Here is a 19,155-nt window from a genome sequence, read left to right on the forward strand (position 1 = left end):
ACAGGATAGGGTCTTTATCCGATCGGAGGTCCGACGGCTGCTCAGTGAGGGGATCATAGAGGCCAGTAATAGTCCTTGGAGAGCTCAGGTGGTGGTCGTCAAGACCGGGGAACAATTTTGCATGGTCGTCGACTATAGCCAGACCATAAATCGCTTTTCGCTCCTAGACGCGTATCCCCTCCCCAGAATTGCAGACATGGTTAATCAGATCGCCCAATATCGGCTATTTTCCACGGTGGATCTGAAGTCTGCATACCACCAGCTCCCAATCCGCCTGGAGGACCGCCACTACACGGCATTCGAGGCCGGTGGCCGCCTCTTCCATTTCCTCCGGGTCCCTTTCGGCGTCACTAACGGGGTTTCGGTGTTCCAACGATCAATGGACTGAATGGTAGACCAGTACGGGCTGCGGGCCACGTTTCCATATCTGGACAATGTTACCATCTGCGGCTATGACCAGCAGGACCACAACGCCAACCTCCACCGTTTTCTCCAAACGGCACAGAAATTAAATCTCACTTATAACAAGGAGAAATGCGTTTTCCGCACAAACAGACTGGCCATCCTCGGCTACGTCGTGGAGAACGGAGTCCTGGGCCCAGACCCGGACCGCATGCGCCCCCTCTTAGAACTCCCCCTCCCTCATTGCCCCACGGCCCTCAAACGGTGCTTGGGGTTCTTCTCATACTACGCCCAGTGGGTCCCTCAATATGCGGACAAAGCCCGCCCACTCTTTAAGGCCACACGATTTCCCCTGTCAGCTGAGGCGCGCCAGGCCTTCAGCTGCGTCAAGGAGGACATCGCCAAAGCAGCCATGCAGGCGGTGGATGAATCCACTCCCTTTCAGGTTGAGAGCGACGCCTCAGAGGTAGCTCTAGCAGCCTCTTTAAATCAGGCAGGGAGGCCCATTGCATTTTTCTCCCGTACCCTATCCGCTTCAGAACTCCGACACTCCTCAGTTGAGAAGGAAGCACAAGCCATCGTGGAGGCTGTTCCTCACTGGAGGCACTACCTCGCAGGTAGGAGGTTCACCCTCATCACCGACCAACGATCGGTTGCCTTTTTGTTTGACAACTCACAAAGGGGCAAACTAAAAAATGATAAAATCCTTCGGTGGAGGATCGAACTCTCCACCTATAGTTACGATATTAAATATCGACCGGGGAAGCTCAACGAGCCCTCGGATGCCCTATCCCGCGGGACATGCGCCAGCGCGCAGATCAGCCGCCTGAAAGCCATCCACGTTGATCTCTGCCATCCAGGGGTCACCTGGCTCGCCCACTACATCAGAGCCCGAAACCTGCCTTTCTCCAACGATGAGGTAAAAGCGGTCACCAGGGACTGCCCGATCTGTGCAGAGTGCAAACCGCACTTCTATAGACCAGACAGGGCCCACCTGGTCAAGGCTTCTAGGCCCTTTGAACGCCTTGCGATCGATTTCAAAGGGCCACTCCCCTCCACTAACAAGAACATTTATTTCCTCAACATCATCGACGAGTTCTCCCGATTCCCTTTTGCCATTCCATGCCCTGATATGACCTCCCACACAGTCATTAGAGCCCTGCATAGTGTCTTCACCCTGTTCGGTTTCCCCAGCTATGTGCACAGCGACCGGGGTTCGTCCTTTATGAGCGACGAGCTGCGTCAGTACCTGCTCGGCAAGGGCATCGCCTTGAGCAGGACTACCAGCTACAACCCCAGGGGGAACGGGCAGGTGGAGAGGGAGAATGCGACGGTCTGGAAGAACGTCCTACTGACCCTCCAGTCTAGAAAACTCCAAGTCTCCCAATGGCAAGAAGTCCTCCCAGACACGCTCCACGCAATCAGATCCCTCCTCTGTACAGCTACAAATCAAACCCCTCACGAGCGACTTTTCGTTTTTTCTAGGGGCACTACCACAGGAGTCTCACTTCCGGCGTGGCTGAGGACACCAGGCCCGGTCCTCCTGAGGAAGCACGTCAGGGGGCACAAAACTGACCCCCTTGTTGAAAAGGTGCACCTCCTCCATTCCAACCCCCAGTACGCATTCGTGGAGTTCCCGGATGGTCGCCAGGACACAGTATCCCTTCGGGACCTGGCACCCGCTGGATCCAGCCCCCCTACCCCCGCTGAGGAACCCCTTACCCCGTTCCCTATGCTGCCGCCCCCTCATGCTCCCGATTCCGCAAGCTCACCCCACCGGTTCCACGAGCTAGAACCAGCCCACCCCCAGCGCCCCCACTCTCCGGTCGAGCCAGAGGTGTATAAGTTCGGACGGGACCCTCCCCGGAGTCTGCCATCGTACCCCAGCTCTCAACACCCACACAGCCACCGCAAGAGGCTGCAACCCCGGTGCTCCGCAGATCGAAAAGAACAATTCATCCACCGGACAGACTAAATCTGTGAGCCACCACCCCCGCTGGACTCGATTTTTTCACAGAGGGTGAATGTGGTGAATGTGATTCACACCGGGTTATAATCTGTATATACATGTGTCTGTATTGTAAGTGCAGTTGCACTACCTGTCCTCCAGGGGGAGTAGCTCTCGGAATGCTCGAGTTGTATGGGGCTTCTCCCTTGGCTCTGCCCAGGACTCCTCCCCCGGAAGCTGCTGTATAAAAGTTCAGTGTCACATGGTCAGCCGGCCAGTTCACCGAAAGTTCAATGGCTAACCGGCTGGTTCTGTTGTGAGTATATTAAAACCGCTATTCTAATCCTACAAGCACGTGTCCGTAGAATTGTTTGTTCCAACAGTGGGCTCAAGACTTGCTTTTGGATTCAGAGGCAGGATAACTCTACAGTTGAGAAAATCTCAGTTTAAAGTGTCAGCCATGGCACAGTTGATAGCATTTGTGCCACTGAGACAGAGGGTTCTGGTTTAAGTCTCACTCCAGGACATGAGCATGAAAAAACTAAGCTGCACCGAGGGTAAGCCGCATCCTCAGATTTGTTCACTTTTGATGTGATGTCAAAATTGAAGCTCTGTCTGTCCTTTCAGATGGTCGTAAGAGATTCCATGTCACCATTTCATAGAAGAACAAAGTAATTGCCCTTTGTGGCCTTCTGGCTGATAATCTTCCCTCAGTCAACATCACAAAAATAGATTATCTCAAACCTTTCACACTGCCGTCGTGTTGTGTACATCACAACAGTGATTGCCCTTGACAAATGCTTCACTGGCGTGTGAAGCAGTTTGGCTGTGAAAGGTGCTTTATAAACGCAAGTCTTTCTTTTTTTTTTCTGGTGATTAGAGTTCAAATTCCACTGCAGCAGTTGGAAAATTTAAATTCAATTAATTAATTAAATCTGGAATTAAAGCTGAGTATCAACAATGGTGACTATGAAACTATTGGAATGTTGTAAAACAAAAAACCCATCTGGTTCACTAATGTCCTTTAGGGAAGGAAATCTGCCATCCTTATCTGGTCTGGCCTACATGTGACTCCAGACCCACAGCAATGTGATTGGATCGTAACTTCTCTTTGAAATGAGATAATGAGCCAGTCAGATATATTCAAGAGCTCTCCACCTTTTCATGGGCAATTAGGGGATGGTGATCAATGGCAGCAATCAGCATATCCCCCAAATTACTTTCAAGACAAGAGACATCTGGTAACCCCCATACCTGCCAACTGCTGCCAGAGTTTGTGACCATGGGCGGGGCCCATGGACAGTGCCCCTGGGGGTGTGGCAATTATCATTTGTTAAGCAAGTGATTGGTTGCGGGTTAAATGTTGACCAGGACAATGGGGAAATCGATCTCATCCAAAAACAGACACCAGCAACAGTGCCGCGCTCCCTCGGTACAGCATTGGTGAGTCAACATGGATGTTGAGACGAGATTAGCTAATTGATCCACAGATAAATGATTCTGCCTGTCCAGACCCTGTTTTGGTCTTGCCCTCCATTCAGGCACACCCTGCTGCACCCATTCAAAATGGTTTGGCATGAAGTGAAATTCTTATTGAGGCATCAAAACATAGAAAAAAAACAAATCCAACTTCTTCCAAAATTTCCCACGTTAATTCAGTAAAGCCATTGCGTAACTATGAATATCCACACCTTGATTTTCTTATGAAACAGCCTCGTAGCTATAGTCCCATTATCCCTTTGTTCCACAGACACTAGAGGACACAGAATTCAAAGGTAAGCCCCAGGAAACATGCATTTTATTACCAGCATTAAAGTGTTTTTATTCTAGTTTTGTGCAGTGAAAATGTGAGTAGAAAGTATTGCAGGTTTTAATTAAGTATTCATAATAAAGCTTTTACGGTGTTGCAAAAAAAAAAAATGTGAGGTTGAATTAAAGAAAGAAACTCGTAGGGTGATGTAGTCGAGTTGCTCCAAATATTTCCCTGCTCTTGGCCAAATAGCAGGTAGAAGTTAAAATACCTTATGGAAACAAATCCTTTCTCTGTTTATTTCTCTCAAGATGGAATTTAATGTTGACGACAGGGTCTCACCTGCCCGCTGGGCAACTGGTGGGAGCCTCCATTGGGGAAGGCCACTGGAATGAATTGGCTAGTGTTGGGTCATCCCCGGAATCTAGAACCCCCAGGGGTGGGGTTGGGGCGGGGAGGGATATACATTATAACAGTGGCTACACCTCAAATGTGTTGAACTGGATGTGAAAAATGTAGAATGTCCTCGGATCCTAAACCGTGCTTTATAAATGCAGCAATAGCATTGTGGGTGTGTACCCCTAACAATGTTGCGGGCGTACCCACACCACATGGACCTCAACGATTCAGAAGACAATTTGTCACCACCTTCGCAAAGGCAATTAGAGATGGGCAATAAATACTGGCCTAGCCAGTGACACCCACATCCCATGAATGAATAAACAAACATTTTTTACCCAGTTTTCTTTTCCAATTAAGGGGCAATTTAGCGTGGCCAATCCACCTACCCTGCACATCTTTGGGTTGTGGGGGTGAAACCCGTGCAAACACAGGGAGAATGTGCAAACTCCACACAGACAGTGACCTTGAGCCGGGATCGAACCTGGCACCTTGGTGCCATAAGGCAGCAGGGCTAACCCACTGCGCCACCGTGCTGCCCTTCATCTTCCTCTTCTATGAGGTTCAGTTTTAAATTGGGTGGTCCAGTTACCCACCGAGCCACCATGAGATTCTGTTAAGATAATTTGTAGATTTGTGCTGATATTGTCAGCTAAGTCTGAAAGAAATTAGGAGATTAAAGATTAATAGTTTCTGTCCTGAGTGTATTCAATCTTGTCTTCTGGTTTATCAGTATGTAATTGAAGAGGACTTTCATTAAAGCTCGTGAAATGCTTCTTTCTAATGGTAAGGTGGAATGCACTTGTTTCTTTATAACATTGTGTGATACTTGCTCAGACTTGCCCATTACAGCCTTAATTAAGGAGTGCCAGAGCCTCAGGAATTAAGGTGTGCTCAAATGTAAAGATGTGACTTTCTCTTCATAAAGCAAATGATTGTCTCCATGTTCTGGTCCCGGCTGGTCATTCTGACCCCTCCCCCTGATGTTGTCGCAAAATTGCAGGGAACGCTCATACGCTTCCTCTGGGACAAAAGTCTGCTCTGGGTCGCTGCTGCGGTTCTGAGACTCCCACTTGGGGAGGGCGGTCAGGTGCTGGTGTGCCTTTGCACCCAGCCAGGTGGTGACCATCCACATTTGGGCCCTGTAGCGATACCTCCTCATTGATCCACCTCCACGATGGTGTACCCTGGTGACGTATTTCTTCCGCCAGACGCATGACCTGAACTACGACGTGCAGCTCCTGTTTATAGGCCTGAGGAGTCTTCATCACTCCTTGCAGGTGCTGTTCATCTTTTACCAGGTCCTGCTTAAAGTCTGGAACATGGCCACCTTGCGCCGCAGATCTCTCCCGTCAGGGGTAATGGCTGTCACCAGGGAGCCGTTACTCAGGAATGCGCACCCCCACCAGTACCATTTTGAGTGGTTGGTGGAGTGAAGGACTATGGCTGCTGGGGTGACCATGGTCGGATATGTGCTGGGTGGCGGAGGAGTGGGCTGGATGACACGCCATGAATTAGAACGTCGTGTGGCAGTGGGTTGCCTTTGCTCGCAGCCGATGCCTTCCATGGCCTCAAAACGGTCATGCTCGGACCAGATGGCACTCATGGCCTCGAGGATTCAAAGGTGTGCGGTGCACTTCCGTCTGAGCATATACCTGCTCGGACAGAATTTCACATTGTCCCCAAACCCCGAACCCTCGCTCGGGAGCCAGAGACCCACAACCTTAGCTGCCTCATGGAAATGCCCTCTGTGCCTTTTGCAATGCACAAAGGGGTTTCCCGTATGGGCTGTGTGGTGATGTGCATCACTGTAAATACACAAGGGGTTAATGTAGATACACTAGGACTAAGTGAACACTAGAGGGAGCACCAGAGACATCATGACAAACAGACATTCAACCAATAGGTCAGTAAGATAGGACACGACCAATGGGCAGTCAAGACACACCCAGAGGTGACACTACCACAAGGGGGTGACCCATATAAAAGATCAGGGCACACATGCTCTTCCTCTTTTCCACAGGCGATACTCAGAGAGGCACAGGGTCAGATCAGGAAGCATCACACCCACCGCATGGATTAGAGCAGACTGGTTAGTTAGATTGAGTTACTATAGTAAGATTAGCAGGAGAGTCAATCTCAAGTAGGAGAATTGTTAACTGTTCAATAAATGTATTAAATCTATCTCCAAGTCTAAACCTTCCTTTGTCAGAGTATACATTAAGGAAGCAGCTTATGCTACATGAAGAATCATAACACAACAGGCTGCACACCTTTCACCTCCTCGCCCACCGCCCAGACATGCCTTGGCACATCTTGTTGCTGTCCGGCAGCGGAGGTCTCCACCGGAGGTCCCTCTGCGGAGAAGTCCTCCTCCTCAATCTTGGGGATCCGGGATGGAGGGTGTTGCATGCAGCAGTGCCATGCAACTGTCGAAAGCACCGGTTCATGGACTCCCAAGATGTAGCTGTGTGGAGTCCATGGACCATGCATACATTAAATGATTTTAGCTGGACTCCCTTCTTAATTTCTTAACAAACCTTTTATTACAGTTTTGTTTGCATTTCAGACCCATGTCCCTGATCTACGGGGACCCAGTGCAGAGAGGGGTGGGAAAGGGGCCGGTTTACACTGGGCTAAATCGCTGGCTTTTAAAGCAGACCAAGGCAGGCCAGCAGCACGGTTCAATTCCCGCACCAGCCTCCCCGAACAGGCGCCGGAATGTGGCGACTAGGGGCTTTTCACAGTACCTTCATTTGAAGCCTACTTGTGACAATAAGCGATTTTCAATTCAATTTTCAAGTTTCAATTTCTAAAGGAGGAAGACCTCCTCAGGAACCTGCTCCTGGGCCTGGCAAAACTTGCCATTAACTGGTCCAGGATGCGGGCGATTGAGAGGGTCAGCCAGCCCAACTGTCAGCCCCTCTTTCGTGGCTACATTCATGGGCGAGTTTCCCTGGAGAGGGAGCATATGGTATCCACAGGCACCATTGAGGCCTTCAGTGCCCAATGGGCACCACAGGATCAGGGGTGCTTTATTGACCCTTTTAATCACCTTTTGGTTTAAATTTTTAAGTTGTCTTTTTTCATTGTTTTTCTTTAGGGCAGTGCCCCTTTAAGGAGCAGCTCCTTTTAATTTATCCGTCCATTTGTTGATTTAGTTTAATTAGTTGGAACCCAAAAGAGTTCAAAGGTGAGACTTGTTTTTGTGAACTTCGAGAACACTGAGGGTGGGAACATGTCTAACTCTAATGTGCAATGCTCATTGTAATCAAAACTGATTTTGGAGATCATTTGAAATACAGTAATAAAAGAGAACAATTCTACAGCAGATTTTGCGAGTGAGGGAAACAAATTTGCACTGACTGATGCGATAACAACAAAGTACAGTGCACGGCCCGATATTGGCACTATGTACTGTTCATACCACATATACTTTTAAAAAGGTCCACAACTTTCATAATAAATGTTCTGAAACATAGTGCTCAATAATCCCCCCTTTGTCCCTCAAATTGAGGATGCCCTGTACTCAGGGTCATGTGTTTCTGCCATGTGATTGAACAAGCTGATTTTTGAACCATATATTTTTGGATGCATGGACAGGACATCCTATGAAACACTGGGATCTAGAGTGCAGGGTTTATTTCCTTTTCCTTCCTTCTCTGCCCCCATTTTGCCTCATCGTCAAGAGACTTTGGACTCAAAATGTGATGCAACTTGATGGACAAGTTGTTGCCATGATTCGAAGCAAGCTCCTCCCAGTCACTGCCGTTGCGTCTGAAGGAGGGTTTCAGAAGCATTTTCTTTGCCTTCCCCTGGAATATTGTCCATTTGGGCGTTGGGAAAACAGGACTAGGTAGAGGAGATGCATTTCTGGCCATCGGGACACAGTGTACAGTCCATTAAAGTTGATTCTGCGGGGGTTTAGCTTGAAAGTTTGTGGAGCTGGCTTCAAGAGTGTTTCTTTAACAGTCCTCCCATTGAATCCGAAGAATGTAGCAAAGGTATTGTTGTTGGAATTTCTCTAGTGCTCTTATGTGTTGGATTGGATTGGATTTGTTTATTGTCACGTGTACCAAGGTACAGTGAAAAGTAATTTTCTGCGAGCAGATCAACAGATCATTAAGTACATGAAAAGCAAAGGAAATAAAAGAAAATACATAATAGGGCAACACAAGGTATACAATGTAACTACATAAGCACCGGCATCGGATGAAACATACAGAGATCAGTCCATAAGAGGGTCGTTTAGGAGTCTGGTAACAGTGGGGAAGAAGCTGTTTTCGAGTCTGTTCGTGCATGTTCTCAGACTTCTGTGTCACCTGCCCGATCGAAGAAGTTGGAAGAGTGAGTAAGTCGGGTGGGAGGGGTCTTTGATTATGATGCCCGGGAGGTGTAGACGGTGTCAATGGGAGGCAGGTTTGTGTGATGGACTGGGCTATGTTCACGATTCTCTGAAGTTTCTTGCGGTTCTAGGCCAAGCAGTTGCCATACCAGGCTGTGATGCAGCCAGATAGGTTGCTTTCTATGGTGCATCTGTAAAAGTTGGTAAGGGTTAATGTGGACATAGCAAATTTCCTTAGTTTCCTGAGGAAGTAGAGGCGCTGTTGTGCTTTTTTGGTGGTAGTGTCGACGTGGGTGGACCAGGACAGATTTTTGGTGATGTGTACCCCATGGAATTTGAAACTGCTAACCATCTCCACCTGGGCCCCGTTGATGCTGACAGGGGTGTGTACAGTACTTTGCTTCCTGAAAACAATGACCAGCTCTTTAGTTTTTCTGGCATTGAGGGAGAGATTGTTGTCGCTGCACCACTCCACTAGGTTCTCTATCACCCTCTGTATTCTGACTCGTAGTTATTCGAGATCCGGCCCATTAGGGTCGTATCGTCAGCAAACTTGTAGATGGAGTTGGAACCAAATTTTGCCAAGCAGTCATGTGTGTACAGGGAGTAGAGTAGGAGGCTAAGTATGCAGTCTTGTGGGGCCCCGGTATTGAGGACTATTGTGGAGGAGGTGTTGTTGTTTATTCTTACTGATTGTGGTCTATGGGTTAGAAAGTCGAGGATCCAGTGGCAGAGTGAGGAGCCAAGTCCTAGGTTTTGGAGCTTTGATATGAGTTTGGCTGGGATTATGCTGTTGAAGGTGGAGCTGTAGTCAGTAAATAGGAGTCTGATGTAGGAGTCCTTGTTGTCGAGATGCTCTAGGGATGAGTGTAGGGCCAGGGAGATGGCTTCTGCTGTGGACAAGTTGCGTCGGTATGCAAATTGCAGTTTATCAAGGCACTCTGGGAGTATGGAGGTGATGCGCTTCATGACCAACCTCTCGAAGCACTTCTTTACGACTGAAGTCAGGGCCACAGGATGGTAGTCATTGAGACACGTTGCCTGTTTCTTCTTTACCACCGGTGTGATGGTAGTCTTCTTGAAGCAGGTGGGGACCTCGGAGTGGAGTAGGGACAGGTTAAAGATGTCCGCCAACACATCTGTCAGCTGGTCCGCACAGGCTTTGAGTGCACGACCAGGGACCCCGTCCGGACCCATCGCCTTCCGCGGGTTCACTTTCAAGAAGGCTGATCTGACTTCGGAAGCTGTGATGATGGGTATGGGTGAGTTATGGGCTGCTGGGGCACTCGACAGCGGATTGTTGGTTTCCTGCTCGAACCGAGCATAGAATGCATTGAGTTCATCGGGTTTGGGTGCGCTGCTGCCGGAGATACTGCTCAGCTTCGCTTTGTAGCCCGTTATGTTGTTTAGTCCTTGCCACAATCGCCGAGAGTCTGTCTGGGACTCTAGCTTGGTTTGGTATTCTCTCTTGGCATCTCGGATGGCTTTGTGGAGGTCGTACCTGGATTTCTTGTAAAGGTCAGGGTCGTCTGACTTGAACGCCTCAGACTTGTCCCTCAGTAGGGAGTCAATCTCGTGATTGAGCCATGGTTTCCGGTTGGTGGCACGCAGTCATCCACACATTTGCTGATAAAGTCTGTGGCGGTGGTGGCATACTCATTTAAGTTGGTCGCTGAGTTCTTAACTATTGACCAGTCCACTGTCTCTAAGCAGTCACATAGGAGCTCTTCTGTTTCCTCGGACCAGCACTGCACAATCTTCTTAGCTGGATTCGGTAGATAATGGGGAGCCAATGGATGTGGTATATCTGGATTTCCAGAAAGCCTTTGACAAGGTGCCACACAAAAGGTTGCTGCATAAGATAAAGATGCATGGCATTAAGGGTGAAGTAGTATCATGAATAGAGGATTGGTTAATTAATAGAAACCAAAGAGTGGGGATTAATGGGTGTTTCTCTGGTTGGCAATCAGTAGCTAGTGGTGTCCCTCAGGGATCAGTTCTGGGCCCACAATTGTTCACAATTTACATAGATGATTTGGAGTTGGGGGGCCAAGGGCAATGTGTCCAAGTTTGCAGACGACACTAAGATGAGTGGGTAAAGCAAAAAGTGCAGAGGATTCTGGAAGTCTGCAGAGGGATTTGGATAGGTTACGTGAATGGGCTCGGGTCTGGCAGATGGAATACAATGTTGACAAATCTGAGGTTATCCATTTTGGTAGGAATAACAGCAAAAGGGATTATTATTTAAATGGCAAAATATTAAAACTTGCTGCTGCGCAGAGAGACCTGGGTACACTAGAGCATGAGTCGCAAAAAGTTGGTTTACAGGTACAACAGGTGATTAAGAATGCAAATGGAATTTTGTCCTTCATTGCTAGAGGGATGGAGTTTAAGACTAGGGAGGTTATGCTGCAATTGTATAAGGTGTTAGTGCGGCCACACCTGGAGTATTGTGTTCATTTTTGGTCTCCTTACCTGAGAAAGGACGCACTGGCGCTGGAGGGTGTGCAGAGGAGATTCACTAGGTTAATCCCAAAACTGAAGGGGTTGGATTACGAGGAGAGGTTGACTAGACTGGGATTGTACTCGTAGGAATTTAGAAGGATGAGGGGGGATCTTATAGAAACATATAAAATTATGAAGGGAATAGATAGGATAGATGAGGGCAGGTTGTTTCCACTGGCGGGTGAAAGCAGAAGTATGAGGCATAGCCTCAAAATAAGGGGAAGTAGATTTAGGACTGAGTTTAGGAGGAACTTCTTCACACAAATGGTTGTGAATCTGTGGAATTCCTTGCCCAGTGAAGCAGTTGAGGCTCCTTCATTAAATGTTTTTAAGATAAAGATAGATAGTTTATTGAAGAATAAAGGGATTAAGGGTTATGGTGTTCGGGCCGGAAAGTGGAGGTGAGTCCACAAAAGATCAGCCATGATCTAATTGAATGGCGGAGCAGGCTCGAGGGGCCAGATGGCCTCCTCCTGCTCCTAATTCTTACGTTCATATGTTCTTATGTATTCTCCCGCTTGAGTTTCTGCTTGTATGCCGGGAGAAGGAGCACCGTCTTATGGTCTGATTTCCCAAAGTCCAGGTCGCACTTCAGGCAGTGCGACAACAACTGCTGTGCTCACACACCCACTGCTGTTTGTCTGTGATCTTCACTGATTCGTACAGAAGCTTGGAACCCATGGCTTCCTTTGCCCTCTTGCCCATGACATCTGGAAACACATTAACCTTGCATCCAGGTAAAAATGCTGATTAGCTACCTTTAATCTCAGCTTCCTTTCATCTTAGAAATAATTGGGCAATTACAGCATAATTATTTTCAACCCAATACCTAACACCGTTTTGCGACTTTGGGAGACTCAAAATCTACCCATGGTAAACTCAAAACTGTAGCCATAGTTTCCAGCATAAATAATTTGCAGCTTCTTCTCAGTAAAACAATCCACGCCTTCCTTTGATTCCTAACAATTAAACCACCCACGCTAACTGTCAGGTAGATCAACTTTACTTTGTTGTCTTATAGATAATTCACTCTTGTTGCTATTTACTAACGGATATGTCTTGCTACACTGTAACCTTTTGAGTCGGGAAAGCTTGGGACCTAGTCATTTCTGGATTTTGGAATTTTCTGGATTATAGAATGGTGTTAGGACTAGAAGTGCGTGAACCAGAAAATAGATTAAAATATTTACCTGAAATGAAAAATGGTGTTGAGACATCATGGACGCGATTCTCCCAGCCCCGCGAGGTGCGGAGAATCGCCGCCATTTGCGCCGGTTGCGGGCCGCTGTCCGCGGCGGGGCCGCCGATTCTCCTGCCCGGATGGGCCGAGCGGCCGCGCGGAAGCAGCAGAGTCCCGCCGCCATCGTCCATCCCTGGTTGCTGCCGGTGGGAATTCTGTGCGAAGGGTCGGGGGGGAGGGGGAACTTTGTTCCGCTTCCGGCCCCAGAACCACCTCGCCATGTTGCGTCGGGGCCGGAGCGTTCCGCGAGTCTACCGCGCATGCGTCGGTTGCCGCTTCGCCACTGACATGCGCGGGTTGGCGCCGCCCCCAGTCCGCGCCAGGATGTAAGGCTGGAGTGGTGTGAACCGCTCCAGCACCGTGCTGACCCCCTGCGGGGGCCAGAATTGGTTGGCCCCGCGCCCGTTTTGCGCCGTCGTGTTCACGACAGCGCAAACACTTAATCGCCATTTCGGAGAATCGCGCCCTATGGCCGGAATTTTCGGGCTGTTCTCACCAGTGGGAATTTCAGGTCCCACTGACCGCTGCAGGATTCCCGGTGGCAGGGATGCAAACCCCATTGACAGTGGCGGGACCAGAAAATCCCACCGCCGGCAAATAGCAGGACTCCTCAGCAAAACACACCCGCCCTATAAATTCATAATAATAATCATTTTACTTTCAAAAATACTGTGCCCCACCGTAAGAAGATATTGAATATTCATTATCTTTACTGAACGTAAGCCTTCTTGATTTGTTGCAGCGAAATGTGTTGAACAGTCATGTGGCGAGTCCTGAAGATGCTTGGATCAGTGCACAAAATTTCTGGGCAACTGGTGTTTCCGAGCAATAGATTAACGGACTGGAGTGGTTATTGGGTATAAGTCTGCAGCATTCTATACCGACTTGCTGCTTCTAACAAAAGATGGAATGATAAATTTCAAGATAATTTATTTCTGTAGAACTAATTTATTTTCAGTTGAGTAAAATATTCTGTAATTATATTGAAATATCTTGCAGTTTGGATTACTGGTAAATCAACTAACCATTACTTCAAACTTAATCCAAGAGCTCAGTGGTCACTGCATCAAATTTTACTTATACCTCCTTGCTCTAGCTAAAGGTTACTACAATATAAAGCTGGAGCACTGTGTTTGACTCTGGGCACTGCATCTCAAGAAGGAGATAATGGCCTTGGAAGGAGTCCAGCTCTGATTCAAGGGAGCAATAACTTTATTTAAGGATTAAATTCTAAGTGTAGATTGCACAGAAATGCATTTCCTTGCGTAAAGAAGCCTATCACTAGATAATTTACAGAACTGAGATGCTTCAATAAATTGATAGGGTAGACAGAGAGAAAGATTTCCTCTGTTAAGGGACTCCAGAATAAGTTGATATAACCTATGTGATGAATGTAAGCAATTGTTACATTTTATATTTTATTAAAATGTTGTTTTAAAAGGTGTCTAGTGGAGTCCTCGGGGGGTCACGGGGGAATCCGGCCCTGGGCGGGGCCCCCACGATGGCCTGGCCCGTGATCGGGGCCCACCGATCTGCGGGTGGGCCTGTGCCATGGGGGCACTCCTTCCTTCCGCGCCAGCCTCTGTAGGGCTCCACCATGGCCGGCGCGGAGAAGAACCCCCTGCGCATGCGCAGGAACACGACGGCTGGTCTGCGCATGCGTGGAACCACGGCAGCGGTTCTGCGCATGCGCCAACTCACGCCAGCACTTTGGCGGCAGTTGGCACGCGCCAACCGCTCTGCCGCCGGCCTCACCCCCGGAGGTGCGAAGGATTCTGCAACTTCCGGTTGGCCCGATGCCAGAGTGGTTGGCGCCGTTCCTGGCGTCGGCGTCGGGCCATCCCGCCAATTGCGGGAGAATCCCACCCAATAATTTTGATAGGTGGATAAAAGAACATTAAAAAATAGGCCAAACATATGAAGCTCTTATTATGGAGGAATTTATAGATCCACTTCCTGTGGCAGTGGGAACTCGTGGAAGAGCAACTGCTACACAGGCAGCAGAAATGACAGATTATTTTGAATTGGATTTCAACATCACTTTCAGTCTTTGAAGGATAGATGTTGGGAAAATGAGAAATGCACAGGTGGTCAAGGCAAAGGAGATATTAAAGAGATTTTGCCTCAGGTTAATAAGGAAACTTTTGAGGATAGAAGAGAGATATTTAATAAATAAATAAATTTAATAAAGTCACAGTGTTGGTGGCTTAAGAAAATACTGGGGAGACAGACTCTTTAAAAGAGAATAATCCAGTAGAGTGTATTAAAGTGGCAGACGACATCATGGTTGCAGCTGAAAGGTGTAAAAGTGTGTACAGCCTGTTGGTTGACAAGCAGGTGTCAGATCTGTTTAAAGATTTTATTTGTGACGGTAAGATTTACTCATGTGTTCAACATGGAGTAAGTAAGGATGTTAAAATCTTAAGGAGCATGTCCATCTTCAATGGTAAGAAATAAGGAGTTATGTAGTTCGGAAGGATTGTTGCCAAAAAAGGTGGTATAACGTGGGATTAAAGGTGAAGTGAGTAGTATTCCATTATGTAAGGAAAGGCTAAAGAGCAGCATGGTGACACAGTGGTTAGCACTGCTGCCTCATGGCACCAAGGACCCAGGTTCGATCCCGGCCCGGGTCACTGTCCATGTGGAGTTTGCACATTCTCCCCATGTCTGTGTGGGTCTCACCCCAATGACCCAAAAAGATGTGTAGAGTAGGTGGACTGGCCACGTTAAATTGTCCCTGAGTTGAAAAAAAAAAGAATTAGGTACTTTAATTTTTTTGTTAAATGTAAGAAAAACATGTAAGGTAGGGTTAGAGAGGCCGGTGAAGAGTGGTGAAGTGGTGGTAGAGTAAAAGAGAAATTACCTTTTTTAGAGATACAGTTTATCCTGGGTAATGATATAGCTGGATCACAGGTGGGAGTGATGCTTACTGTGGTTGAAAAGCTGATGGCAAGTCAAATTACTGAGATGTTGCAAGAAGCATACCTGGGGTCTTTCCACATTGTGTGGTTAAAAGATCACAAAGCCACAGGTGGAGGAGAAATCAAAGATTAAAGATAGGGAGCAGGATTCTCCCATCCACCAGCCGTGTTTTCCAGTGTGCCCCCCGCCAGTGGCAGGATTCTCCATTCCCGCGGCTGGCCAATGGGGTTTCCCATTGTGGTCACCTCACGCCGTTGGGAAACCAGCGGCCGTGGGTGCACTGCCAGCGGACCTGAAAATCCTGCTGACAGAGAATTCCATTGAGGGAGTTTGAGGTTCAGTTTCAGAAACAATCTTTGATCAGATTGTTGATAAAGAACAAAAGTAGGTGGAGAATGAAAGTTCATGAAAGTTGGCAGAATTCCAATAGAAGGATTCAGAGATAAACCTGTTGTATCAGAAAGCATACACAGAAAGAGAATCGGAGTGTATACAGGTGTTATTACATTAGAAATAATGAATTAATGAGAAAATGGAGACATTTACATATTCAGGCAGATGAGAAATGGGCAGAGGTTCATCAAGTTGTATTACCAGTGGGTTATAGAAAGAAGATCTTGCGGGTAATACATGAGGCTCCAGTAGAGGGGCATTTAGGGGTAATGAAACCCCATAAGGGTGTAGTTGAATTTTGTAGTATATGTCACACTTGTCAGGTGATAGCAAAACATCAAGTTGTAATCAAACCAACACCGTTAATACTCATTCGGAATTTGAGGAATCTTTCACTAGGGCCCGAATTGATTGTGTGGGACCTGTTCCTAAGATGAAAAATGGGAATCAGTATTTGTTGACTATAATGAATTTGTCTATGAGATTTCTGGAGGTCATTCCATTCTGAAATATTGCAGCTAAGAGGGTTGTAAAGAAGTTAACTATTTTATTTTACCAAATACAGACTACCAAAAGAAATTCAATCAGGTCAAGGGTCCAATTTTATGTCTAAGTTATGTAGGGAAATTATGGATAGTTTAAGGTAAATCATTTAAGTCAATTGAGTATAATCCAGAATTGCAGGGAGCATCAGAAAGGTGATACCAAACTTTAAAGTCAGGATTATCCAGATGATTGGAATATACCATTTGTACTATTTGCAATTCGGGATGCACCTAATGAATTAACTAAATCCAGTCCTTCCGAATTGATTTTTGGTCACGAGGTAAGAGGACTACTTCAGTTAATTAAGGATAATTGGCCAGTCAGCGCTTTGAGACTACATTGTTGCCCTATGTGCCAAGCTTTAGGGAGCAATTAAATAGGGCTGGTGAGTTGATTAAAAAGCATTTCAAATTGTCACAATTTCAAATTGCAACGGTATGTGATGTATGAAGAGACGGATAAGAAATCAAAAACTCGTGGTCTTATTAGTGGGGAGAATGTAATTGAAAGGAACTTGTGTGAGGTAAATTATTTGATAAGAATGTTAGATAGAAAGAAAGCTCGGAGTGTGTCATGTTAATATGTCCAAAGGTTATTTTGATAGGGAAGGAAAGCATGAGGATGTGTTAGTCGTTATAACTCAGAGAGAAGAGATAAAACCAGATGATTCTGAATTTGACATTCCTCAAATTAGATGAGACAATGAGGAAGTAATAAGAAATTCGGATAAATTACTGAGTTACCTTCCGGAGGAAGATCAGAGTGACCGGAAAGAGCTATTACAATCACTTGTAGCTCTATGCAGGAACAAATTAGGAAGTACAAGAGTAGTTATGCATGATGTACATGTAGGAAGTTCTGTTCCAATTAAGCAACATCCATATAGACTAAATTGACTAAGAATGGCACAGGTACAAAATGAGAGTGAAAGCATGCTTAAGAATGATATCATTGAAATAAGTTGCCGTGATAGGAACTGAACTATCGTGATCGTACCAGAATCAAATGGAACGTAACAATTGTGTGTGGACTATAGGAAAGTCAATGCAGTAACAAAGTCAGATTGGTATCCTATTCCTCATTCGGAAGTCTGCATTGAAAATGTGGGAGAAGCAAATTCCATTGCCAAAATTGACTTACTTAAAGGATCCAATTAAACCTTCAAATGAGAATTGGATCAGTATCCGAGAACAAGAAAATGTCAGGGCTATAGGAAAGGGAGGAAGGAGACTCAGTCAGTATAAGGGGCATCTTGACAAATACATGAATAGGATGGGAATAGAAGAATATGGTCCCCGGAAGGATAGTAGTTTTTAGTTCAGATGGGCAGCATGGTTGGTGCAGGCTTGGAGGGCCGAAGGACCTGTTCCTGTGCTGTAATTTTCTTTGTTCTTTGTTGATATTGGCGAGTATCTTTATCGGAAAGGGCAAAGGAGGTTTTGGCTTTCATAACACCAGGCTGTACTGGTTTAAAGTTATGCCATTTGGAATGAAGAATGCTGCAACAGTATTCCAATAAGGTCATTTCTGGACTAAGGAATTGTGCAGTGTACATAGGCGATCTTACGGTGATCAGTCAAATATGGAAGGAGCATTTGGAACATTTGAAGGAATTGTTAGATTGACTACAAGAGGCTGGCTTGGTGGTAAACTTGACTAAAAATGAACTTGCGAAAACACAAGTCATGTTCTTGGGTCATATGTTGGACATGGTCAGGTGGCCCCACGGAACGTGAAAATGAAACATTTTGGAGAGTTTCCAATACCGTCAGTGACAAGAGACATTTTGAGATTTCTGTACATGAATGGTTTCTACAGAAAATTTTTGCCAAAGTTTAGCATTGTGGTTTCTCCACTAACTGAACTTTTGAAAAGGAACTAGAAATTTCATTGACTTCAGAATGTCAGGAGGCATTTGATAATCTGAAAACTGTGTTAACGACAGCACCCGTTTTGGCGACGCCGAATTTTGACAAGAAATTTAAGGTGGCCATTGATGCGAATGATGTGGGCGTTGGTGCTGTACTATAAGAAGAAGATGATGAAAGTTAGAAAGACCTGTTGGTTATTTTTCTAGAAAACTAAATATTAATCAAAGGAGGTATTCAGCCATCAAAAATAAAATGTTGAGTTTGGTACTTTTTTCGCAACATTTTGACATTTATATTGCTAACAATTCATCAGAGTCAGTTATTCATATGTGTCATGTGAGAGTGCCTTTAAGAAATGGGTGTTTATTACTGCAGTGATGTCAGAGTGTGAGTGGAACTGGGCTGTCCGTCAGCTTTTGGTTTCACTTTGAGAAAAGCTTGGGTGTGTCTGTGTTTTTCTTTAGGTTTTGTTTCAGTGTTGGAGCTGCAGCCAGCCAGAGAAGGTGTAATGTTGTTCTCTCTGCCATGTAAAGACTATCTAGGAGGAAATAAAGAAAATTGCTTATTGTCATAAGTAGGCTTCAAATGAAGTTACTGTGAAAAGCCCCTAGTTGCCACATTCCGGCGCCTGATACGGGAATTGAACCCGCGCTGCTGGCCTTGTTCTGCTTTACAAACCAACTGTTTAACCCACTGTGCCAAACCAACCCCGTGAGCATTTGGTGATCTCTTGATCATTTGGTGAATTCAGAGTGATAACTGTTCTCAGCAGTGAATTTAAACCTGATGTGCTTCTGTTTAAAAACATTTTTTTTAATGTCTTATGGATGTTAA

The 19,155-nt window shown here is 46.3% G+C and overlaps 1 protein-coding gene across 3 annotated transcripts in view; it reads left to right on the plus strand.

Moving 5' to 3' along the window:
- The window catches only part of LOC119978802 (mesothelin-like protein), a 75,638-nt gene that overhangs the window by 18,145 nt on the left and 38,338 nt on the right, over nt 1–19,155 (plus strand). Inside the window, exon 1 of one of the 3 annotated variants that reach the window (XM_038820679.1) lies at nt 4,071–4,125. The exons of 1 other annotated variant lie outside the window; for it this stretch is intronic. Coding sequence is in view for 1 of the 2 variants with exons in the window: in XM_038820676.1 (XP_038676604.1) it covers nt 5,270–5,285 (16 nt within the window). In the remaining variant the exon portion in view is untranslated. Of the gene's footprint in view, nt 1–4,070; nt 4,126–5,254; nt 5,286–19,155 lie in introns of those variants that run through there. One more of the 3 variants, XM_038820676.1, reaches the window with a different exon arrangement.

The sequence above is a fragment of the Scyliorhinus canicula genome, chromosome 15 (assembly GCF_902713615.1).
Source record: "Scyliorhinus canicula chromosome 15, sScyCan1.1, whole genome shotgun sequence".
NCBI classification, from domain to species: Eukaryota; Metazoa; Chordata; class Chondrichthyes; order Carcharhiniformes; family Scyliorhinidae; genus Scyliorhinus; species Scyliorhinus canicula.